We start from the raw sequence: 24,039 nt of genomic DNA on the forward strand, positions 1-24,039 counted from the left end.
TCAATATGCAGACGAGCTTTCGGTCGCCGTGACCTGCCATGGGTGCTCGTCATTGGTATGATGATCAGTATCATGGTACCTGGGCCGAACCAAAATGAAGAAAAAGGAAATACTACTGGATGAGAAAAAACAAAACTGGAAAACGGGTGTGCCGCTGAAGGTGCTCTCCATCTATCTATCTGCCTGTCCGTCTATTTATACCCCCTGTGGCATACTTTGAATTGTTTTTGGATTCTTCCTTCCTTCTTTTCTCACTACCTCTCTCTTATATATAGCGTCGTACCTCCAACCAGCTTGGTTTCCACTTAACGCCCAAATCACAATTTCAATATTTGCATTTTGTCTAGTTTTTGAAGCTTGAGAGTATCATTCCATTTTACAATATCATTACACTACTGCCATCATGGGGAATATTGTGGGATACCGCTCCGTGGTCTACTTCGTTAACTGGGTATGCGTCGATATTTGCCCTTCTGTTTGGATTAAAAAATTGCAAGCCTATTTGCTAACCATTATGGTTGGTTATCAGGGTATCTATGGACGAGCATTCAACCCAGCCGATCTCCCAATCGACAAGTTGACGCATGTTCTTTATGCATTTGCCAACGTCCGTCCAGAGACCGGAGAAGTGTATGTCCTATCCAGCTCCTTAACTATGCCATAGTCTTTGCTATATACACTATATATCATATTAAGAATACAATAGCTATCTTTCCGACACCTATGCCGATATAGAGAAGCACTACCCCGGAGATTCGTGGAGTGAACCAGGAACCAACGTCTACGGATGCGCCAAACAGCTGTTCCTCTTGAAGAAGCAGAACCGTAACCTCAAGGTTCTTCTTTCCATCGGCGGATGGACATATTCCGCCAACTTCCCTAAGGCTGCTAGCACCGACGCTGGAAGGAAGAAGTTTGCTGAATCCGCTACCAAACTTCTTCTTGACTTGGGTTTTGACGGTTTGTTGTTCTCAGGATAGATACCCTTTGGATACATCGTGGCTGACTTTGCTTTTTCAGGCCTTGATGTTGACTGGGAGTACCCCAAGGGTAGGAGTTTCTTGAACTTTTGATTTAGAAGGGCACTGCTGACTTCTAATAGATGAGACTGAGGCCAATAACTTGGTCTTGCTCCTGAAGGCTTGCAGAGAGGTATTTATTCTCCCGAGCAACACCATTACAGCTACGGAACCATGTAGCTAATAAATGTACCTCTAGACTCTTAATGCCGCTCAGAAGAACCGCAAGTTCCTTCTCACTGCTGCAGTCCCATGCGGTATGTATATCCATACACAATTGCACTAAATGTCACTTATTAATCTTGCTTTTTAGGCCCCGTCAACTATGAGAAGCTTAAGCTCAAGGAAATGAGCGCTCAGCTTGACTTCTTCAACCTCATGGCCTACGACTTCGCCGGTGCTTGGGATAAGAATGCTGGACACCAGGCTAACTTGAGACCATCCAAGTCGAACCCCGCCAGCACCCCATTCTCAACCACTGCTGCAGTCGACTACTACACCAATAACGGCGGCGTGCCCAAGAGCCAGATTGTTCTTGGAATGCCCTTGTACGGACGTGCTTTCACCAACACCGATGGCCCCGGCAAGCCATTCCAGGGAGTTGGCCAGGGAAGCTGGGAAAACGGTATCTGGGACTACAAGGTTCTACCCAAGGACGGAGCCCAGGAGAAGAAAGATGACGAATGCGGTGCCTCTTACAGCTACGACCAAGCCAGTCGTACCATGATTTCCTACGACACCATCCCCATGGTCCAGGATAAGACCAAGTGGGTTATCGACAACGGTCTAGGAGGCGGAATGTGGTGGGAAGCCAGTGGTGATAGAGGTGGTAAGAATGCCACCAAGGATGGCGGAAGCTTGATTGCTACCTTCGTCGAGGGTGTCACTGCCAATGGCCAGAAGGGTTTGGAGAAGTCCCAGAACTCCATCGAATACCCCGAGAGTCAATACGAGAACTTGAAGAAAGGCTTCCCCTGAGGTCTTTTAACACCGACTCCAGACAAACCTTGCTTGTTTGTTCCCATTACCGTTCTTCCTTCTCTAATATTTTTTTTGATATTTATCATTTTTTAAACACTATGCCGAGACTTGGCGTCTAGGGATCCTTCTGTTGGGTTGTATGTCACATTTGGCTACATGCACTGTGCTGTACTCCCTAGCAGTTTGACGTTTACCTTTCGACTCCATTCATACCCCCTCTTGATGATCTATTATGATTTATTTCTTTATGATGTACAGTTATATATGTTTGATACTCGCGTGTATACAGTACGCGTCACTCGTTTAGACATTCAAGGAATGAATGTTTTTTATACTTTGTTGACCAAGATCATTTCCTTTCATTGATGTTCATGAATTTAGTTCAGCTACTGAACTGTATAATCAACGCTGGAAGGTAAATCCTCCCATGTCTTCATAGATAAAAACAGTAACTTTCAACATAGCTCATCCAATCACATCATTTCAAGGCTCACTCGTCAATCGGCCAAGTGTGGATTTACTTGGACTCATCGAAGACGTAGGTGAGATGGCACTTGCCGCAGTATTGACGGTTGTGCATAGCAGCCATGAAGATACCGGCACCGCACTAGAAATATACAGTCAGCCACTGGACACACGTACACATGCATATCTGAGGGGGGTGTGTAGCATAAAACTAACCTCGGGGGTAGGGCACTCGCGTCTGAGACGCTCGATCTTGCCGTCGCCGTCAACCTTGTAATACTTGAGCACAGCGAGCTTGGTCTTCTTGCGCTTGTGCTTGATCTTCTTTGGGGTAGTGTAGGTCTTCTTCTTGCGCTTCTTACCACCACCACGGAGACGGAGCACGAGATGAAGGGTGGACTCCTTCTGAATGTTGTAGTCAGAAAGAGTGCGGCCGTCCTCGAGCTGTTTTCCTGCGAAGATCAGACGCTGCTGGTCTGGGGGAATTCCCTCCTTGTCTATTCGCACAACATCAGCACATCGCTCGCATTTTCCCAACCCCGTCGCCGGTATTCTGTAGGGTATATCTTACCCTGGATCTTGGTCTTGACATTGTCAATAGTGTCGGAAGACTCCACCTCAAGGGTGATAGTCTTACCCGTAAGGGTCTTGACGAAAATTTGCATCTTGACGAAAGGCCTGGTTGTCGCAAAAAGTCTCCCAGTTAGTTCTATGGTTCAATGTGCAGGCGGTCTTGCGTATTCGTCGTAGATACAAGGATAGAGCATTAGGGATTAATAGCGAGTCTTGACATACCTAGACAAATTGTCTTCCTCAACCTTTCAATATGCAAATTGGTGGTGGACGAGAGGGAGAGGAAAGGGAAGCTCTTCTTCTTTTTCCCACCAAAAATCTTTAAAAAGCCGAAAATTAGTTTTCGCGAGTGTGGATCATGTGACTCCAAGATCTAAATCATGTGATGTACTTACCTAATATCGAGATTAGGTTTCGGCGCTAGACCAGATCGGGCGTTGCCTGGACGACGCGCTTATTTACGACCTCGAACACCTTCAGCTTGTATCAAAAGGAGCTCTTGGGCCCTTCAGGATGTCATCGTCCATTTCTCTGGGTAGACTATGCACATATTACTTTTTTAAAGCATACAAGCCATTTCACGCCCTCTCTGTCTGTGTCTGTTGTTTATCTGCTATTTATCCCTTGTCTTTCCTTGCACAACTAAAGAGTGGTTAGCCGCCAGCTCTAGCTAGCTCAGTGCAAGACGCTTTCATCTAAAGCTCACAAGCACCATTGCAACCATTTAACGCATTCAGCACTTTCCGTTTCATTGTTGAATACAAGCCAGAGACGCCCTCAGAGGCAATGACCCTCACTTGATATTTGATTTTGTCTCGGTAACTGTCTTTTTACCCCTGCAAAGATTGAGCTATTTGACTTGGTTGATCAGAAGACACCGGTGAACGCAATGTTACAGAACTTTTCATTCCCGCCAGAGCCAGAGGGCTCGAAGGACATAGCTTCTCTGGCTTCCAGAAGGCATTTCGCCCCGAGACCAATTGCGCCTGCGCCAGCTGGTGGACGGGGCTGTCACCGAAGAGGCCTGAGTCTTGACCAGGGTGTGGCACGACACCAGCAAAATGCATCAATGTATGGACATGAGATGCACGATTGGTCTCGATGGTTGGATATAGGAGATTATAACAACCATCTTAACTCGGGAGTTCAACGCCCAATAACACCACTTCAGCCAATTGAGAATAGTAAGTTGCTCACACCGTGTTTGCACTATGCACGACTAACATTATCATGATTTAGTGGACTCTTCATTATTAACACCAGCAACAACCCCATGTTGGAAGCCATCGACCGCCTTTCCACGAAACTGCAGAACTGCTCACTCATCTCCCACGAAAAGAGTTCCTCCGCCCCTACTCCCTCGAAATGGAGAATCAATGCAAAGAGCAAAGTCATTTCAAGGCTCTGAGAATGGCTATAACCCGAAACAGAATTCCAAGGGATTTGAAGGCCCCCCAGAGTTTCGTCTACCTGAACCTCTCGAATCAAAAATGCCCACAACAGACGATGATATCTTCTCGGACCTGACTTTCGATTCATTGGATAGCTCTGATCCTTTCACTTTGGGCGGTTTGCCATCACCAACTATGACCTCTTTCTCATCACAGCCCGAACACTCAAAGGAGACTGCAGTAGAGCTCCCTGACCAGAAAGCAAAGAAAGTTCCCATTGCTCCAGCCTCGACTGCCGCCTTGCCAACAAGGTCAAGACCGGCCACCTCAAGTGGAACTACTTCTCCCATCAAGGCAGCATTGGCTCCTCGTGTGGTTACGATTGCTGATCTTAAGCTGGACGCCAGCATCGACGCCTCCCTAGAGGAGACTGGAATTACGCTTGAGGATATATGTGGGTATATTGAAGGCCCCGATCCGGTAGACAATAAGTGGATATGTACCTTCGACGGATGCATGAAGAGGTTCGGGCGGAAAGAAAACATAAAATCTCATGTTCAAACACATCTTGGCGACAGACAGTTCAAGTGCAATCATTGCAACAAGAGTTTTGTTCGAGGCCATGACCTGAAAAGACATGCAAAGATTCACACGGGCGTCAAACCATACCCTTGCGACTGTGGGAACAGCTTCGCACGACATGATGCTTTAACTAGGCATAAGCAGCGTGGAATGTGCAGCGGTGCATTTGTTGGAGCTGTGAGGCGAGCAGAGCGACGTGGTAGACCAAGGAAAGAGAGACCTAAATATGGAGAGAGACGCGAGAAAGCAACCCGGGCAAGGCAACGGGAGAAAAAGAAGGCATCTAGCCCATCAGTTCAGGAACATTCATCGAGTTCTTCTGCACCGTCGCCAGAAAGCGAAAATTTGGAGGCTCCAAGCACTAGAGAGCATAGTCCCGTCAAGGATATGCTATTTCTGGACATGGAATCGATTTCCTTACCCCCTGACGTTTTCACATTTACGCCCCCTGCGTCCCCCAGCTATAGCACTGGAAATATCGGCTCACCCGCCCGCAGCTATTATTCCACTTCCCAGGAACCAGATGAAACGCCGCTGTGTTTGTCTCCCTCAAAACGATATCTCGCCGACATTCCAGAGGAGATCATTGAGCCTCCATCTTTCGAATGTGGATCGCCCACACCCGTCAAGCGTGAAACGAAAAGAGACCTGATAGGGTCACCATGCCGAACTATCTGGCCAACCAACCCAGGACCCACTCTTACTGAGGACTCAAATAGTACTGAATTTGATGATGTTTTCTCAAGCCATGCAAGTACATCGGCCTTCGACCCCGACCAACTCCCTCCTCTGGGACCTCAGTCAACAACAGGAATATCAGAATCTGGCTCGTCGCAGTATGACGATGAAATATTCCTGAATCACTTGAACAGCGAAGCTCCAAACCTAGACAGTGACTATTTCCCTCTATCTTTGTCACCAAGCACAGACGCCTTTTTTGATTCATTCACGACGGAGCTGAAATAATACCAAACATCAAGATTTCTCCGCGATCAACTCTGGTTTTTGTCCCTAATTTTGGCAGTTTATTTTTTTCCATCAGTTTGATATTCGAAGGGACGACGGCGAAATGGTGTATGTGTGGCACGATTGATTTTCTTGACTGAGGTTTATAGATATCCTTTTCTTCTTTCCTTGCGTTTGAGTGACGATTTCCATGTCAGATTTTTAGCTGGTCTCAATTTCGAATGACGTTTTGGGATGTGTTAATGTGTTAAGTTGTATGATAATAGTCGAGCCATTAGCCTTTCATATGTTTACTGTCCGAATCGCATCCAGGTTTTCCATGGTCCTCTTGCCTGTGAGCTTTTATAATGGAATTTTGGGTATCTCTGATATCATAAAGATGGAAGAGCTTGTATACAAGACATATATTTGCATATGCATGTAATCTATCGCAAATGCGCTTAAAATCAAATGGTATCTGTACAAAAAAAGAATGGGTGGATATGCTGGAGGTGAGTGACCGCGGATAGAAGAAGAGTAAAGGATTGGAGTGGAAGGGCGTGTTAGGAAGAGAGGGTGTTTCCATCGGTAATGTTTTCTTTATTCTCTTTCATGTCAGCTAGCTCCTGTTTTCTCTCTTTCCAGAGTCTTAGGACTTCAAAACAAACTTCAACTGCAATCAAGAGAATAATTGTCCATTCCAATCGGAGTCCGTGAGTTTCACTCAAGCGTTCACGTAAGACACTTGCAATCTCTTGTGCGTAATCCATTTTTTCGTTTAACACCTTGATGCGGATGCCAACATCCAGAGCTTTTCCAACTTGGTCATAGTTCCCTTCTAAACCAAGCTCGTGTCGGCTATCCCAAAAGATATCTGGAAGAGAGTCTGTTAATTCTGAGTACAGATTCAATTGCGCCCTGAGGCTGAGTAGCTGGCCAGTTTTACGCAGTATAAAACTGCGTGTATAAGGTAATCGAGAACCCTTGGAGAGTTGCGTGGGTATATTTCGTGTAGAATCAAAGTAGTTCAGTAGTAAACTTTCTAATACGGCAAGCTTAGTACTTCGGGCAAGGCCTGAGGAGAAGGCAATCTTTGTCAGTACTGTGTCGACTGTAGTTCGATTTGGGTGTCGAATATCTTGTGTTTTCTGCTCTTCAGGGACCGGGTTAGTCCCGAGAATGATAACGTCGCCCTTCATAAAACTATTATCTCGCTGAGGATCTTCGATGTAATCGAGATCTTCCGTCTCCATTCGTTCGATGTGCGGATTCTCAGCTGCTGGTAGCAGCACAGTGGTTGCTAGGTATGACGCAAATGTCTCGGGAAGCGACCATGAAACAACTGTTCCTGACGGAAAGACAAATACATCTCCAACCTCATCTGAAGATAGATCTGACGATGCTAAACTAGTGGTTCGTCGGATGGAATCAAGCGGAACTTGAATATGGACCACTTGGGGGTAAAGCCCAGTTTCGAGGGGGTCAGGCTCATATCCTTTGGCTAGGAGTATCTCCATAACTTTGGCAATATCAAACCGTTCGGCAACGGCATAGGCGGTGACGACCTTCATCCGAGTAGATTAGAAGGATTAGCTACTAGGCAATATACTTGAATGTGACCAATGTAAGGGCTAACCTTTGGTTCTGGTGAGGGTATATCCGGAGATACGGGCAGTCGCCTGACATCTTTGGATATCTGTGCCTCCACTGCTGCACGTCGTAGGGATGTTTTCCCAGCAGGGGAACGCGATGTTCGCTTTCCTCGAGACGACTCTAATTTTCCTTGTTGGATTGCGGGTTTCCCGGCATCGGGAGATGTTGTCTCTTGTTCAAGCCTCCTATTCGACGAGTGGAAGGCATTGCGACCCAGTGAGTTATTAAGAGCACTCTTCGAGGGTGCTGTACATATATTTCGGCGAACGGAAGCCCTGAGTAATGCACATTCTCTGGGTGCAGATAAAATTCGACGAAGGAGCATAACTGCCGGGAGAGTAATTCCAAGCAAGGGTAATTAGCCCATTAATTGCCGCATAAGATGCATGCCAACCTCGGCGCTTCACTGTTCCTGTAACGAGTGTCAGTATACACGGCCTGGCATGGATGTTGATATCCGTCTTTTATCTGCAGCTCAAAAACGGCGACGGCCCGAAAAACGCGCCGGGATATCGGCGTTACTAATATCCGGCGGTTAAGCTTCCGCTGCCGCTTCGGGAGCTTCCAGGTTGCTCTCCAACCACTTGCCTTACACTCAGAAACCCGGATTTCAGCGATTCTTGTGTTTTTATATGCGATGCCAGCTTCTGTTCGCACTGGCGCACTTGTTCGATAAGATAGAAACCCAGCGGGATGGAGGCCGCGGGCCCCAGTGAAGCAAAGAGCGGCAAAAACAAGATACAGCCGGGCACGTCGACCACTGACGCAGGGGACAGAGACACCCCGAAGGATGAAGTCGTGAGCGAAGAGGGCGAAGAGGAGGAGGAGGAGGATGACGATGGGGAGGATGATGAGGATGACGTTGAAGACGAGGAGCCGCGCCTCAAATACGCCCCGATTACACCAGTCCTTGGCCCACTGTACCGCAATAAAGACGCTACGAGCACGTTCATGACTGCCGGAAATAAGATGGTATGCTCTATGCTGATACTATGGTCTAGACTTGGAGAACTGGTTTTAACTAAGAGTGTTGTAGATTGTTGGAACCCATAATGGGAACATTGTATGCAAGCCTATACTTCAACCGACTCCTAGCTCCGGCTAACAAACTGTAGCATGTTTACTCCGTCCCGTTCTTCCAACGCCTTCGAGTATACCACGCTCATTCTGCGAGCATCGACTCCATCTCAGTCTCCCCATTTCCCCCGCCTGCGCCTACAAAGGCGGATTTTGCCCCTATAATTCAAAGTGGTGGATCAGGCGCGTCCGCATCCGAGAGCCCAAATGGATCTAAACCACAGCCAGTCACAATACCACCAACCCCATCAAACTCCATATATATTGCGACATCTTCTATGGATGGAAATGTTTGCGTGGCATCCTTGGTCGACCCCAAAGATGTGACGCTCCGGAATTTTGGAAGGCCGGTTAGCGCAGTTGCGTTGTCGCCTGAGTATAAAAGTGACAGGACTTACGTCTCGGGGGGTAAATCAGGAAACCTGGTCCTTACCGTTGGAGGCCGTGTTGGTGCAAGCTCAAACGCTACACTGGGGGGTGCAAGTCCCACCGGCTGGTTTGGATCCCTGGGTCTTGGAGGGAATAATGGAAAAGACAGGGTCTTGCACAATGGCGAAGGGGCCATAAGCTGCATTAAGTGGTCGAGGTCAGGAAAATATGTTGCTTGGGTGAACGAAGAGGGCATAAAAATCATGCGCTCACATTTACACCTTGAACAAACAGAGGCCGAACATGCATGGGAGCGGTTTGGTCATACAGATAGACCTCGATCCCAAATGTGGGATGAAATGGCTGGAGTGTGGAAGCCACGGGTCGTATGGATTGATGAGGATTCATTAGAGCGCGAAAACGCATCTGTTGTGCAAGTGGATGATGCCTCAACTCGATCACAGCGATTAGGGAATCATGGCCCTGAGAAACTTCTTGTTGGTTGGGGAGGCACAATATGGATCATAAAGGTGTCTCGTGGTGATCAATCGGCGGGTGTTGGGAAACGGAGAATAGCCTCGGCTGAGATCACGACTAAGTTGGTTCTTCTCTGCGCTCAATTAATTTCGCTAGTTTCTAACATTATTACAGACTACGAACGGATTGTATCATATCTGGTGTTTCGCTATATACCCAAAATTTATTACTTGTTTTGTCTTATATCATCCCCGACGATGACGATCCTGGAACCCCTTCAAAGCAGGCTGGCCCTGCTCGTGGAATTAGACGAAGGCAGAATGGTCTCCAGCCAGAGCTGCGGTTAATTGATATCGATACCGAGGAAGAGCTGAGCGGGGACATCCTCTCTGTCCGAAACTATGAAAATCTTTCTGCATCCGATTACCACCTTGATACCCTTCCGCTGAGTCGCATTGCTTCAACTACTCACCGAGGAGCCCTAGAATCAATAACAGCCGGCCTTATCGATGCTACGCTCTATCCCAAACGTTTATTTAGCTCAGGGACTAGCTCTCGCAGCATGGGAAGCAGTGCTGACAAGGGGTCTGGTTTCCAGGTAACTGGTACGGTTGATTCTTCAGGCCTACTTCATGGCGGAAAATACAACAAAGAGATTGAGATCGCCGCGACAGCAGGGGTTAGGGTTTTCGTCCATAGCCCCTACGATTGCATCCTTGCTGTTAAAAGGGGGTTTGAGGATCGGCTAGCTTGGCTTGACTCTCGCGAGCGGTATGAAGAAGCCTGGGAACTGCTTGAACAAAATCCAGACGCTTTTAATGTAGCTTCTGGTGAAGGCGAAGAAAGTCCGCCGGGTACCCCCACTCCAAGTGCTCCAGGCCACCCGGGGTTATCGTTACTCGATAACTCCTCTATTCAGACAACTAGCCATTCTGGTAGCACTAAGCTTGAACAAGAGAAGCGTCGCGTCGGCGAGTTGTGGCTGAAGCAGCTAGTTGGCCACGGGGAGTGGGAGAAGGCTGGGAACATTTGTACCAAAGTCCTCCGTACTACTGCGGCATGGGATCACTGGATCTGTGTTTTTGCGCGAAACGGGAAGTTTGATGAAATTACACCCCATGTGCCCATCGACATTGAGCCTCCATTACCATCATTCGTATATGAGGTCATCCTTGGCCACTATGTTTCCCGCGACCGAGTCAGATTCAATGAGCTTATAGAGCTTTGGCCCCCTAATTTGTTTGAGACTGATAGCGTTACTGCTGCTATACAAGACCAACTTCTCCTGACAGATGAAGGGACTGATGATTGGAGGAATCTCTTGAATTGCCTTGCTAAGTTATTCCTGGTTGGTGGGCACTATCGCGAAGCTTTGCGGTGCTATATAAAACTTCAAGATGGGGACGCTGTTATGAGTCTGATTCGAGAGTATCATCTTCTTGATTCTATTTCTGAGGACGTTCCTGGTTTTATCCTACTCCGGGTACCAAAAAATCGAATAAAGACTGCTCCTACCACAGAGCTAGAAGAGGCTACTTCAGAACCTATCAAGCTACTTGTGCGCGAGGCAGCGAATGGTATAGTCCGTCCCGAAACAGTCGTCGCGCAACTACAAGAGGCAGATCTGGGACTTTTCCTTTATTTCTACCTCCGTGCACTCTGGAGAGGGGATTTTGTGTCTAAAGAAGGAGGCAGGCCTGCTATCAGGGCTCGCGGACACCACAGAACCGAAGCAGAGGCTGGGAAACTAGTCGCTGATGAAGGAAGAATAATGATCGACGGATTTGCGGATACAGTGGTCGAGTTGTTCGCGAACTATGACCGTCCATTACTCATGGAATTCTTGCAGTCAAGCACATCATACTCCTACGACATAGCATGTTCTATATGTGAACGTCGAAACTTCACGCCAGAACTTATTTACCTCTTGTCTAAAACTGGACAAACGAAGCGGGCACTTCAGCTAATCCTCTCGAGTTTGAACGACATATCTCATGCTATCTCCTTTGCCAAGTCTCAGGATGATCCGGATCTTTGGGATGATCTGTTATCGTACTCGATGGATAAACCGGAATATATCCGCGCGCTGCTCACGGAAGCAAGCACGGCCATTGATCCTATAAAGCTCGTGAAGAGAATCCCCAGTGGACTGGAGATCGAGGGCTTGAGAGAAGGCCTTACAAGAATGATTCGTGACCATGATATCCAAGCCAGTATAAGCCTGGGGGTTGCGAAAGTTCTGGCTGGTGAAGTTGCTATCCGAATGGACGCATTGCGGAAAGGTCAACGACAGGGAATGAAATTTGACGTTTGCCATGACGAAGATAGCGCTGCTGAAGATGCTGATGGCCAAGATAAAGATGCACACCCGGATACAAATGGCGAGACCATCGACGAGAAACAGAAAAGGCCATCAAAGGATGTTACTCCAGGACGGTGTGCGGGATGTAAGAAGCCATTCGTTGAGCAAGGTGAGCTTATCCTTCTCCTGAGACATGTCAACAACATCCCTTTTGTTATTCTAACCGGCATTTAATGATTTATTAGAAACGGAGACTATTGTCGTCTTCGCATGCGGTCATATATACCATGTCTCCCACCTTCATGGTCCGTCAACGCCCGAAGAGCCGGGTACGCCACAAGAACAGGATCCCACTTCACCGAGACTTCACTATCAGCCTTCCTCTATCCAATCTCCAGCCCTTTCTCGTACCGTTGGCCTCAAGGTCACCAATGCCAGACTTTTACGAGATAAAATTGGTGATGGGTGCCGCATATGCGCTGAATCTCTGAAGGACTCTGCGCAGCAGTAAGATACGGAGAACATATGAAAATTACTACCAGGGAAAGAGAGAGAGAGAGAAGCGAAGCTCCAGATATGCCCATCGTAATTAATCACGAACCCTGGGCTATTCTCTACTCACGTGATTATACCCCTTTTTCCAATATCCAACCAATCAGTTTGTTTTTGTTATGTTTATGGGAAGATTTTGGACAGCTATGCATTACGTATATTAATCGGAGCGATCTGGTCCGGCTACATATTTATCGTTGTGTTTGTTTAGATCGTGACTTGTTTCATTTGTACTTCTGTGGGAGGTAAGTTGCCAGCGTTTGCCGACGTGTTTTGTGTGTGTTTACTTGATACCTCCGCTACTAGTGCGGCCCAGCCGAGGGTTTGTTTACCGTTCCAATAGCTCATAATATTAATACCAACGAAGGCTACATGCCACCTATACCCATATCCATCACCCTAAGGAGCAACTGATCAGTAGGAAAAAGCAGAAGAAGATGGGAGAGAAATAGTCCTTGGAATTATTGTCAAACGAGCGAATGGCTAGACCAGACTCTCCTAATTTTATGCTAACTAAAGATCCTTTTGATAAACCGGTAATGAAAGGCCGCCCCTGATCCGATCCGATGCGCCGTGAAAATTGCCTGTGCAAGCCTAACATGAAACCATATTCCTTTCCTCAAATCACCCCCCAAGGATCATAATAATCACAAATGAAAAAAAAGTCAGAGAAATTTGAAAACAGTCAGATAGTGATGTAAGCCACTCAAGGTGGTACATGCCTTTGGGAACAGTGCATCAGTTGAATATTGACATGTGTGTGTGCTCAGTTGAGAAAGGGAAACCAGTGAAGGGAGAACACAGAGGGATGCTTGTCCGTATCATCTGAGCTGAGTTACAAAGCTGCAAAGATGGCAGCGCCGATAACACCGGCGAGAACTGCGTTGAAGCCAACATGGCGAGAAGCCATAGCAGAAGGAGTTGGGGTAGCGACAGTCTCAGAAGGAGAAGCGCGAGTAGGACGCGGGGTCTCGTGGGAAACGACAGAAGTCTTTGTCTCACTAACTGGAGTAGACATCGATGGTGGGGGGGCTTCAGTGGAAGGTCCAGTGGTAGTATGCTCAGCAGAAGAAGTGATGGGAGCTTCAGGACGCCCAGTTGGAACGGCAGAAGTCACGTCAGGAACGGAGACGCTGACAACGGTGGTAGCAGGAGCCGAAGGGGCAGGAGCCGAAGTGGCAGGGCCCGAAGGAGCAGGGCCAGAAGCCGAGTTGCAGTCAGTCGCAGTGACAGTGACAGCCGCTTCGCCTATGATACCCGTCAGCATGGCCATTTTGGACGCGTTTCTTTGCTTTTTTTTCTTTTGCAAACATGAGAGTCAACATATACTTACCATCACGTCCAAAGATGTTGCCATGGAGGACATTGGCAGGCCCGTAAGCACGAGCTATACATGACAGACAAGTTAGGAGCTGGGTTTTCAACAAGTCACGAAAAAACGACGTGGATGCAAGGGTAGAATGATGGTGACTCTGCAAGGCCACGATATCACGTCTCCTATAAGGCAGATACCATCAAGGAAGACGCAATACGTGTCAAGCAAGGCAAGGAGGGCGTGTGTGAAGAAGATGATGACGGAGATACCACATACCTGCAGCTGCAATGGCAGCGTCAAAGGCCAGGACGGCAAGAATAAGCTTGGTAGAGACAATCATGTTGATTGCAGATGGAGAGTCGATGAAGACTTGGAGAGATGGAAAGAGATGAGATGATATTGGATTGAGAGAGGAGAACGAGACGTCGTAGCGAGCTGGACGAACTTGCTGTGATGATGATGGTGGTGAAGAAGAAGAAGAAGAAGGAAAAGAAAAAAGAGGGAGAGGGAGGAGAGGGGGGCGAGGAGGGGCCTTTTATAGTGCGGCCGTGGGCGGGTTACCGAGCAACCACACAAGCGAGGTTTCGAACGAAGGGGCTCTGTCCAATCAGGCAAGGGTCTGCCTCCTCCAGCAGCGGCTTCACGGCGTCCTGCTGCCGGCCACCGCGCTGTCCTGTCCGTCCTGAGCCAGCTGGGCAGTGACAAGAGTGTTTCTACCTGCCAGCCAACCCCCTTGAGGCCGTGTCCTATACTCGAGGCTCGTCAGAGACTTCTCGAGGCCTTCCTGACCTGTCCCCGAGCTGCACCAGGCACTCTAGCCGCCAATCTGCCTGGGGATACCCCATATAAGCTACAAACTATTCGTTTAAACGGCTGTTTCTACTCTCTTTACTGTAGCTTTACATCGTCTTCCTCCCCTAAGCATGCTGCCCTTGAAATGTACATTTTCTCTGCTCCTACCGACTCAATTGCTCGATCCCAGCTTATTTGTGTCTCTCTCTCCCCGCCAGACATGTAAACAAACCACAACAAAGCAAGTAAACAAGCAGATATCCTACAAAACAGAGCTCCTATCCCCAACATGCTGCCCCCTTTCATCTCCCATCTTGATAATTAAAGATAGCCAAGCAACGGGAGGTTAAATTTAACATTTTACGCTAACCTCCACACAGGAACCCACTGCCACGTGAAAAAAGGGCGCTAAGGCTAGGTAATAACGTCATAGTGCATAAGCCTCAACTTTTTGGATGAGAGGAAGTGTGAGTATGTTCTCTAGGTGTTCAGCCCTCTTCTTGTGCTCTGCTCTGCTGGTACTTGCATGTATATCTTTCCTTGTACATCTCCTGTCCTTCTGCAGTCTATTCTGTGTAGCAAACATGCCAAGAGGATCAGTTACAGCAGCTCTGGCATGCTTGGGAGGGCTAGATACTGGCGCTTTGACACAACTATCTGATATATCTCCTAGGAGAATTAGAGGAGGTGTAGCACATAGGATGACGTCACCTCAGCCCACCTGCATAAGCAGGCTTGTTTTACCCAGATTTCCTGTGCATATTACTTTGTCACTAGGTTGGGGAAAAGGGGAACACGGGGGCAGCCAGCTACATCTTTTCCTCCTTTACAGTTAACTTCTGTCCTCCTTTAGGTAGCAACCTTTTCTCCCTCTTCCTCCTGTCCTTCGTCGCTCTATTCCCTTCTTCTTATTTTTCTTTTTTTTAGTCCTACTCTCTCTCACTTGCATGGTGGAGATTATTCTGTACTCTCAAGGCGCCCGATTAACGATGCGATTCTAAGACAAAACGGCCGATATCTTTACATGCATGCTACTATTTAGCCTAGCCGGCTGTGTAGGACAGCATCTGCCGGAAGGGACAATAAGGTTAAGAAGGGTGGTGGCTTTTTACACTTCAGTCACTGGCATACTCTAGCTTGTGGCTATTGTACATGTCCTAGCTCTCTGCCCTTGGCCTGGCATGTGCCTGAAAGGGAGAAATGTTACATGACCATTGCCCCGTTTCTGCATAAAAGACGGCATGACATGCAGGCCCCAATGAAAGGAAGACGGGATAATTCATTTATAGCAGCAAGCCAACAGGCAAAAAAAAAAAAGGGGGAGCTAGAAGGCAAGCCTTTTAAGAAAGAAAAGAAATATACACGGGAGAAAAAAAAGAATTATTGCTCTGATACAAAAGTAAATCAAGATATCAAGAAGGGAAAAAAAAAAGTAAGGAGAACTCGGCCCGTCAGAAGGAAAGGGAGAAATTAGCAGCGAGGAGAAATAAAATAAAAAAGAAAAGGGAAGCAAGAATAAGGAAGAAGGGCAATAACAGCAAGATCAGGCGAAAAAAAGAAGTAAAAGCGAGGCACTCCATTGGGAAAGCAGCACACCAGAGAAAGAAAACGGCAAAAAGAAAGCAAGCCAGTCCACCGCCCCCCCATCCAAGTCCAGCCGCGTGTACTCCGTACAAAAGAGATTCGTCGTAGTCGTCATTGATATAAAACCAACCTAGCCAGGCCTGTCTGGCTAGATCGATGTAGCCCGTCCTTTTGTTTTGTTTTTTGCCCCTAAGCCCTTGAAACCAGCCGTGTGGGGATTGGGGTAAAGCCAAGGGACCATTTTTGATAAGAGCTAGCCCATAGCAGAGGGCCATTTCAGAGGGAAGAAGGGGTGTGTAGCAAGAAGAAATCAGAAGTAAAAAAGTATACGTAAATCAGACAGCAGCCCGGTCCATTTTTCTTCGATTTTCCCTTCCCTTCAAATCAGAGAACGCAAGTACATGTAGCCACCGGGAACGCGTGAGTTTTGCTAAGAGAAAAGGAAAAGAGACCCATCTATGATTGCTGGCGCTGTAAGCAGAATTTTTTTGTTCCCGGTGTCCTGTGATTGATTCTGTTTGGTCTTTCTGGTTGATGAGAGGTAGTCGGGTTGGAAGACAAGCATTAAAAGTCTTGATTAAGCGTCAGTGGTGACAAGGGTTGCTGGCAAAGGAAACTTCGGTATAGAGAAAGATAGAATTAAAAAGCCTCCAATTATTAAAGGATAAAGATGTTTTGAAGAAAGAAGCATCCCCTCCCAAAATAAAGGCGGAACTGAGAAGTGCTTTTTTGCCTTAGTAAAAAATTTTGTATTCCCTTTTTTTTTTTTTTTTTTTCCTGTTTTCTTTTTTTCTCTTAATAGCTCAATGTTCTTTTGCTTCTTCTTTACTACCCCATCCATATAGGTGTATTCAAAAGGTCCTTAGAGGCAAAAATGAAAGGGGGTATTAGAACTTCAGTCGGATTTCAACTGGGCCGGCAGCTCCAGGTGAGACAGGAGAGTCGACGTCCATGTTTGGGCCTTCAGACTCTTCGCGGAGTTGGAGGAACTCGGCTACCATGTCTTTACCCTCAGGCAGCTCTCTCACGACATCATCATCGACGATGACGCTGAGGCCATCATCACGGACCTGGATGGTGCGGATGACGTTAGCAGGATCGAGCTTCCATTTCCTGGCAAGGGCTTCGACGAATTCCTGGCTATTGCGCTGCTGGATGTAGATTGCATGGTGATAGTTTGCAGTCTTCTCGTCATCGTTCTGGCTGGCCTTGACGTAGAAGCAGTGTTCTGGAGCACGTGATATATGTTAGTATATGTACAAGGGCGTATTGATATTGATATATCAAATAAGAAAAAAAAAAGCAGAGAAAAAAAAAAAGGGAGGGAAACGTGTATAGACATACTTGGGACGATGACTGCGTCTGATGGAGGGTTGTAGTTAGGGTCGACGCCCATGGCTTCAAACCATCCATCATTCGCATCAGTAGCGCCTTGTCGCTGAATTTTGATTGGATGGTTCAGAATCTGACCGTGCTTTGGATGGATCTCGGGGTCATGCGAGGCAAAGCCAGACCAGTCCACAGATCCGTGGCGTGAGTCTCCAAACATGACTCCATTCGTAGCCAGATTGGGCTTTACGTCGAAGGAGTGGCCAGAGGATGTGATAGAGCGATGGCTGCTGGCAGGGGAGAAAGAATGTGAGTTGGCTCCATCGTTGGTGGTAGGGGCGGTGGTGGCCTGGGAGGGATCCCAGTCAAGTGTGGTGGTGACGATGTTGCTAGTGTTGCTAGTGTTGCTGTTGTTGTTGTTTTCTAGAGGCTGGTCTATCCTCACAGGGTACGCATCGGGATCGTCTTCGGGATCACCCTTGAGGTTCAAGACGCTGGCATGTCGCACGGAGCGGAACATATCCATGAAACTCTGCAGCCTAGAATGTAGATCGTCTTCGAACGGTGCCTTTTCACCCTGGCCTTGAGACCAGGACCGCTTTGACTTGGGCGTCTTGCTGACCTTGTTCCCACTTCCTCCCCGGGAGATCGAGCCGCTCCGTTTTCTCTTTTCCCCACTGGCAGCACCAGACTCAGCTTGGAGTATCTGGCTTCTGGTCTTCTCTATTTGTTTCTTCACATGAGTAGCGTCATTGGACAGTTTTCGCTCAGCTCCATGGTCACGGAACAGCTTCACCTTGCAGTACGAGACCTCAGCATACTCGGGTACTGGAATTTCGGAGATACCGGAAACAACTTGAGTTTTGGCACACAGCCTAACCGGGATGCCCTTCACACCTTTGGAGTGACTGAAGTCGGTTGAAAGGAAGTTAAACCGCACGGATATAGCACACTCGTGTCTTCCGTTGATTCTGTTCGGAGTCCAAACTACCGAGAACCCGTCAAAGTTTTCGCTCTCAAGCTGGACTTGCTGGTGGCGCAGGTCACCATCACCGCCCTGGTTAGGGTCAACATGTTCGACGGCGAGGAGTTTACCGTCTCGATGATGGGCCTCGTTTGCACCACGTCCTTCTTGCCAGAGCTGCCAGCAGCTAGCAGGCTTTGATCTCTGTTCCTCTTCTTCGAAGGAGACTCTGATGTAGGTTCGGTATTTTGTGGGCCGACGAGGGGAGCTTAGAGCGGCCGAGTCGAAGATGGTCAAAGTGTATGCCTGACCCTTGTTGAGGTATGTGATTGGGATCTCGTCTGGGTCTCTGACCATCGCTGTAGCTGCACGAAGGACGGCATGAAACCGGAAGCTAGAAGTAGATGAAGACAATAAGTTAGTATGAGGAAAAAAAAAAAAAAGCAAAGAGAGACAAAAAAGGCCACTCGTGTGAGCTAGAATAGTAAAGCTTACTCTTCATTGTAGAATTCCTGCTCCTTTAGCTGCTGTTGCTTCTGATCTGTGGCCACACTGGCCGACCCACGACGCAGCTGTAGCTGAGCAAAGGAGTTGTTATCTTGACTGAGAGGGCCTAGATCCGAATTTCTGTGCAGCATCGCTGTTGGGGGAAACGCATGTGGTTGCGCATACGCATCAATATGGTCTCCTGCCATTGTACACATCTGGTGTGCCATGGGTTGGCCATAGGGTTGCTGCATGCCGGCCATGCTAATGGGCTGATTCGAGATAACGGAAGGGTCCACGGAAGTAGTGGCAGCAGGTATCAGGGGACTTAGCATGTCATCGAGCGGGCTAGTCATGTCATGGTGCATTCCCATGCCGGGAATCGTGGAGTAAAAGGGCGACTGGCCGTTCAGATGGGCGAACATGTTCTGGCTGTGATCCATCCCGACCTGAGTTGACAACCCCCAGGAAAGATCGTGATTTCTTGTGGGATCGTGCTGCTCGAGAACACCTCTATATGTACCGACAAAGCAATAGAAGAGACGAGATGGTTAGCCAAATCTGTAATATCTTTCACTGACACACACACGCACTCTCTCTCTCTCTCTCTCTCGTGATGCACGGCAGCCGGAGCAAATGTCTCTTATTTTTTCAACAAGGCAATGAACACGTCTCTCCACCCATGGTCAAAAGTCCTTGTGACTGCCAACAGGAGAGGAACTGGAACTGCTTGGGCTCTCAACGCCCCTCCCCTCCATCATGCGGGTGAATCGATGACCAACCTGTGAACGAGTGACTGGCCCATTATTGGGCGTCCACTTGCGGGTAACTTGGAAGAAGTGAGAGACCGACTAAGGTCCGGCCGAGTAAATGCACCGGGGCCGTTTTGGACGAAATTCCTTCTAAACTGTGCGTAGAAGGCCTCGTCCGGTTTTTTGGAGTTGTTTCTGGAGACCGCAGTCAGTTCAGAGTCAAATACGACAATTGCGGACGTCCTCTAGCAAGGAATCGAAACGAGACGGAAAAGACAGCCAAAATCACAGGGGGCGGGTATATATAAAAGTTTTCTCACTCCTTTTTCCTTCCTGTACGTACCGATTTTGAAACATTCCGGTCGACTTCAGGGAGAGAAAGGAGAAGAAAAGAAGATAGAAGCGAAAAAAAAAAAAAAAGAAACAACCTCCTGGGTGTAGAGAATGATATAGAATAGGGGGAAAGAAAACAACAACCGCCCAACCACCCAACCAAGCTCGACCACCGAGTCAATCTGGGGATTAAGATTATTCAAGTTATGGTGTAGGCGATGGGAGGGGGTATAGATTGATGAGAAAGAAAAGACAGAAAGAGAAAAAAAGGGTGGAAGGGGGAGAAGTAGAAGAGAAGTATGAAGAGCTGGTGGTATACTACATTCGGGAGTCTCCTTTTCCGTTTCGTTTCTTGCAAGCAACCAGATGAGAAAAATATAAACCGACCTCAATGAAGAACTGAAGAACTGAAGAACGAGGATGGAGAGAAGAGAGAGAGAGCAATCCGGAAAAAGCGGCTGGTAGATAAATCACAGCCTTTTCTTTTTTGCCTCTTTCTCTTTCTCTTAGCAGGGCGCAAGTAAGAGCCGGGATGGAGAGAAACCACGAGGATAAAGAGGGTCTAGCTCTAGATAGAAGAGAGACGATGGAGACGCAGAGAGGGTCGAGAGGTCGAGATGGTTGATGAAGCAGCAGCAGCAGCGGGAGGAGATGCTGTATGTTCTGGTAAGGGAGGGGGGGATGAGGGCGAGCCAGGGGTTGGTTTGAATTGTTGGCTCACAGGTACAAATCCAACCGAAGCAGCCGGTTTTGTAGTAGTTTTTATCAAACGACAACAGCTTGTTACTCCGTCCTTTTTCTCTGCTCGCATGCACACACACAGACACAAGACACAGAAACACACACAGGCCGTTTTACTCTTTTCCCTGTCGAAGCTGGTGACGATCAGTTTCTCTTAAGGGAGAGAGAGGAGAGAAACGAAAGACGTAGAAAAGCTAGAAAGGTAGGGGGGGAAGTAAGGAAGAAGGAGGAAGAGAAAAAGAGCTTAAAATAAAAATATAAAAATAAACCAAAGAAAAAAAGAGACGAAAAGACGATTAAAGATATATTTGTAAGGAACCGCTTCCCGGACGGTATCTAATATAGTATGTCTTCTTTGCAGGATCCTGGTCAGGGATGGTATCGTCTGGCCCGGTGCCCGTGGGGTTGATTGGGAGGGAATGAGATGCAGGCCCGGCAAGCAGCAGGAGGAGAGTCCGAATAAATATCAATCAACAAGAAGAACAACAGTTCTCAGCGAGTCCGAAATTAACTATAATGACGATAGCAGCAGCAGCAGAGCGGGAAAAGAAAAGAAACGAAGAAAAGAAAAGAAAAGAAGAAGCAGAAGAAGAAAAGAAAGGCAACCGGTGGGGCCACAGCTATGTCATTTTCACGGAGCTCCGTCCTCTCTCTCCCTCTCTCTCTGTCTCTGTCTCTCTGTCTCTCTCTCTCTGTGGGCAAGCGTGTCACTACTCACTCCCTCTCTCCGTCTCTCGTCTCGTCTCGTCGTCTGGTCTGGCCGGTTTGTTCGTTTCTTTCACGCAGTCCATCTAGACACCAACTAATAATCTCCTGCTGCGCTTCTCCTTCTCCCCCTTCGATCTCTTCTTGTCCTCTTTTTTCTTTTTATTCTTTTTGCAACTCTGATTTGCTTTTTATGGAGGGTGTTTTGCAAAAAAGAAAAGCCAGAAGACCAAGGGAAGGAAAAGCAAGGTTGCATGAGCGAGGAAAAAGCAACGGAGAGAGAGAGGGAGATGGATGGGATTATGCTTTCGAAGACTGAGCATCCACCAGGCCGTGATGTTCCTTTTTCCTTCCTGTGCGAGAGAGACGATCCGAGGAGCAAGCCACCCATGATGCTATATTCCATCATTCCAGACCGGGGGAGGGCAGGTTGGGTTCGGGGGTGATTGGCCGATCCAGACGGAGGCAGAGAAGCTTGGCTCGATGGCCCTTTTTTCGCCGCTCAAAAGGTACTTGGGGGACTTTTCGGTGTTTGTTCATGTTCATCGCCTCGGCGGTTGTGGTAGTTGGTTACGTAGCAGCCAGTGGGTGGTTGTGGTTGTGGTGGTTGTGGTGGTTGTGGTGGTGGTGGTCGGTGAATTTTTTTTTTTGGTAGGGGACGGTCTATCAAGTTGGTAGCTAGTTAACTAGCTAGTCTTTGCACTATCGCGCAGAGTCCGTTGTTGCAGAACCACACCTTGCGCAAGTCAGTTGATTTGGTAGGCCTGCGTCTACGATGAACAACCACGAGAGAGGACAGCAAAGGGGCCTGACGGGATTGGTCGGCAGTTGACTTTTATTACAGACCCTGGTTCCTGGTATATAAAGGGCGACTATGGCGGGGGTCGAGAGAAGAGGAGAGGAGAGACAGGGTAAAACGGGGGGAAGCAGGAGGAGGCAGAGGAGGAGGAGGAGGAGGAGGAGGAGGAGTAGGGAGGTACATCAGAGGTGTTGTACCAGGTACTACTTGCACTGCTGCTGCTGCTGCTGCTGCTTCATCGTAGGCGTCGAACGAGCCAATCTACTACAACTATGCTGCTCTACGGGGGGGCCGTTCGTTTCGATAACCTTCCCAGTCCCAGTTACCTTCCTCTGGAGTAGCTCGCAAGTTAGTTAACCTACGGGAGACAGACACAAAAGAAAAAGAGAGAGTTCAGGAGTAAAAAGGGCCGAGAAACTGGGGTTTTCCATTTCTATTCTTCCCAGGCGGAGGATAATAATATGGCTGGCTCCTGCTCCTGCTCCTGGGAAGACGGGGTGGTACAAGCATCGCACACTGTAAAGTGTTCTCGAATGGTTCTTCCCATAGTTTAACCATCTTGTTATTGTTACTGTTAATAATAATAATTGTTGTTGTTGTTTTATTACTTTTATCTCTTACGGTCAAACTGCGTTAACTAAGGTCGGCTCTCCATGTCTCTCGCTCGCTTCTACATTGTTACAGACCCTCCGCGATGCGCTCGTCCGTCCCATCAGACTAGTTGAAATGACGAATGATTCACGGCTTACAATCAAATTTCGCCCTCAGCGTCTGGTTCGCCACAATTTGCTCTCCTGCTTCTCCAGAGCGCCCTTGTTCTCCGTACTGCAGCCCCTCTCGTACCATGTTTCCGAAGGGCTCGTCTGCGTCGTCTGGCTCTGCCTCGGAGCCAAAGAATCTCCCCGGCGAAGGGCCCAGCAGGCTCCTCTTTCTCCGTTGCTCCCTCGGCCTGCTCGTCTACTCCGTCCATACAACTGGCTGAGGCGGATACCCATAGCCCTCGCACTGCCACACACGCCACATATATTTTCGATACTTAGCAACTTATAGTTAAGGGTGGAGATTTGGAGCAGAAAGGGAGAAGAGAAAAGCCAAAAAAGAAACGAAGGAAAGAAGCAAAAAAGAAGGAAAAAAGGATAAAAAGGAAGCCCAAGATGTGGAGATGCGCCGCCACAGGCCTCGTAGGGCCAGGCGAGCCACGGCCTTTGGTCTGCGTCTGTTGCTTCTGATGCTTCTGATGCTTCTGATACTGCTGTTGGGTTGATATTGGCGTTGATAATTGGGAGTCGATGCTAGTTTGATACATCATCCCCTTTTTTGGCCTTTTTGACGGCCCCGGACTGGGCTTCTGGTCAGTGAATGGATGAATTGATGAATAATGAATGAATGAATGAACGAATACTCCGTACTCCGTAATATATATGACAAGTAGACGCAGCGAGAGCCCATAGCGTCGATGGGGACATAACTATCTGTGGGGGTCCCTTGACGCCATCGAGCTCCCTGATCTCAGTGTATATCTCAGATGCGCTTCTTTTCCCAGCACCCGTCCGCTGGACTCGTTTCTGGTCTGCAGCTCTAGCTTTTGGAGTCTGGCTCCGTGCTCTCTGCTTGGGCGTGGAATGCATGGATACGATACGGGGTACGGAGCAGCCGCCCTTGAGGCAGAGCCATCGAGACCGAGACCGCCGTGGGCTCTCGCTCCCTTTCGCGGCCTCCATCCGCGGCCGCAACGCCGCGCCGCCCACGAGCATACACCGAGTGATGCAACACCTCGTCTGTTTCAAGCAGCCTGGCAGTCGAGTAGGGCTATCAGAATACGACCGTCGGCATCTCATCCCTGCCTTATAAGA

At 48.2% G+C, this 24,039-nt stretch overlaps 11 protein-coding genes across 11 annotated transcripts; 6 read left to right on the forward strand and 5 right to left on the reverse strand.

The window, feature by feature from the left end:
- Nucleotides 1–403: 403 nt before the first annotated feature.
- ARB_05392 (uncharacterized protein) lies at nt 404–1,997 on the forward strand (the record flags this gene model as incomplete). Its single annotated transcript, XM_003015949.1, has 5 exons — nt 404–630; nt 707–960; nt 1,103–1,152; nt 1,219–1,276; nt 1,333–1,997. 5 exons carry the CDS (start codon nt 404–406, stop codon nt 1,995–1,997), a joined length of 1,254 nt encoding a protein of 417 aa, XP_003015995.1.
- A 520-nt stretch (nt 1,998–2,517) lies between these two features.
- On the reverse strand, nt 2,518–3,130 carry ARB_05393 (uncharacterized protein; the record flags this gene model as incomplete). The annotated part of the gene is made up of 3 exons (XM_003015950.1): nt 2,518–2,607; nt 2,682–2,962; nt 3,037–3,130. The coding sequence occupies 3 exons, from the start codon at nt 3,128–3,130 to the stop codon at nt 2,518–2,520; spliced, it is 465 nt and encodes a 154-aa protein (XP_003015996.1).
- Nucleotides 3,131–3,927: 797 nt separating this feature from the next.
- Nucleotides 3,928–5,977, forward strand: ARB_05394 (C2H2 transcription factor (Swi5), putative; the record flags this gene model as incomplete). Its single annotated transcript, XM_003015951.1, has 2 exons — nt 3,928–4,222; nt 4,278–5,977. 2 exons carry the CDS (start codon nt 3,928–3,930, stop codon nt 5,975–5,977), a joined length of 1,995 nt encoding a protein of 664 aa, XP_003015997.1.
- Nucleotides 5,978–6,519: 542 nt separating this feature from the next.
- ARB_05395 (uncharacterized protein) lies at nt 6,520–7,527 on the reverse strand (the record flags this gene model as incomplete). Its single annotated transcript, XM_003015952.1, has 1 exon — nt 6,520–7,527. The coding sequence occupies one exon, from the start codon at nt 7,525–7,527 to the stop codon at nt 6,520–6,522; it is 1,008 nt and encodes a 335-aa protein (XP_003015998.1).
- A 775-nt stretch (nt 7,528–8,302) lies between these two features.
- On the forward strand, nt 8,303–12,068 carry ARB_05396 (uncharacterized protein; the record flags this gene model as incomplete). Its single annotated transcript, XM_003015953.1, has 3 exons — nt 8,303–8,581; nt 8,725–9,653; nt 9,707–12,068. 3 exons carry the CDS (start codon nt 8,303–8,305, stop codon nt 12,066–12,068), a joined length of 3,570 nt encoding a protein of 1,189 aa, XP_003015999.1.
- A 1,153-nt stretch (nt 12,069–13,221) lies between these two features.
- ARB_05397 (uncharacterized protein) lies at nt 13,222–13,659 on the reverse strand (the record flags this gene model as incomplete). Its single annotated transcript, XM_003015954.1, has 1 exon — nt 13,222–13,659. The coding sequence occupies one exon, from the start codon at nt 13,657–13,659 to the stop codon at nt 13,222–13,224; it is 438 nt and encodes a 145-aa protein (XP_003016000.1).
- Nucleotides 13,660–14,157: 498 nt separating this feature from the next.
- ARB_05398 (uncharacterized protein) lies at nt 14,158–14,719 on the forward strand (the record flags this gene model as incomplete). Its single annotated transcript, XM_003015955.1, has 2 exons — nt 14,158–14,241; nt 14,279–14,719. The coding sequence occupies 2 exons, from the start codon at nt 14,158–14,160 to the stop codon at nt 14,717–14,719; spliced, it is 525 nt and encodes a 174-aa protein (XP_003016001.1).
- Nucleotides 14,720–15,739: 1,020 nt separating this feature from the next.
- ARB_05399 (uncharacterized protein) lies at nt 15,740–16,211 on the forward strand (the record flags this gene model as incomplete). The annotated part of the gene is made up of 2 exons (XM_003015956.1): nt 15,740–15,925; nt 16,032–16,211. 2 exons carry the CDS (start codon nt 15,740–15,742, stop codon nt 16,209–16,211), a joined length of 366 nt encoding a protein of 121 aa, XP_003016002.1.
- A 753-nt stretch (nt 16,212–16,964) lies between these two features.
- ARB_05400 (CP2 transcription factor, putative) lies at nt 16,965–19,299 on the reverse strand (the record flags this gene model as incomplete). The annotated part of the gene is made up of 3 exons (XM_003015957.1): nt 16,965–17,305; nt 17,422–18,764; nt 18,866–19,299. The coding sequence occupies 3 exons, from the start codon at nt 19,297–19,299 to the stop codon at nt 16,965–16,967; spliced, it is 2,118 nt and encodes a 705-aa protein (XP_003016003.1).
- Nucleotides 19,300–21,198: 1,899 nt separating this feature from the next.
- Nucleotides 21,199–21,833, forward strand: ARB_05401 (uncharacterized protein; the record flags this gene model as incomplete). The annotated part of the gene is made up of 2 exons (XM_003015958.1): nt 21,199–21,445; nt 21,604–21,833. The coding sequence occupies 2 exons, from the start codon at nt 21,199–21,201 to the stop codon at nt 21,831–21,833; spliced, it is 477 nt and encodes a 158-aa protein (XP_003016004.1).
- Nucleotides 21,834–22,225: 392 nt separating this feature from the next.
- ARB_05402 (uncharacterized protein) lies at nt 22,226–23,907 on the reverse strand (the record flags this gene model as incomplete). Its single annotated transcript, XM_003015959.1, has 5 exons — nt 22,226–22,447; nt 22,549–22,757; nt 22,936–23,135; nt 23,159–23,478; nt 23,596–23,907. 5 exons carry the CDS (start codon nt 23,905–23,907, stop codon nt 22,226–22,228), a joined length of 1,263 nt encoding a protein of 420 aa, XP_003016005.1.
- Nucleotides 23,908–24,039: the final 132 nt, after the last annotated feature.

This window comes from Trichophyton benhamiae (assembly GCF_000151125.1).
Source record: "Trichophyton benhamiae CBS 112371 chromosome Unknown contig01145.0, whole genome shotgun sequence".
NCBI lineage: Eukaryota > Fungi > Ascomycota > Eurotiomycetes > Onygenales > Arthrodermataceae > Trichophyton > Trichophyton benhamiae.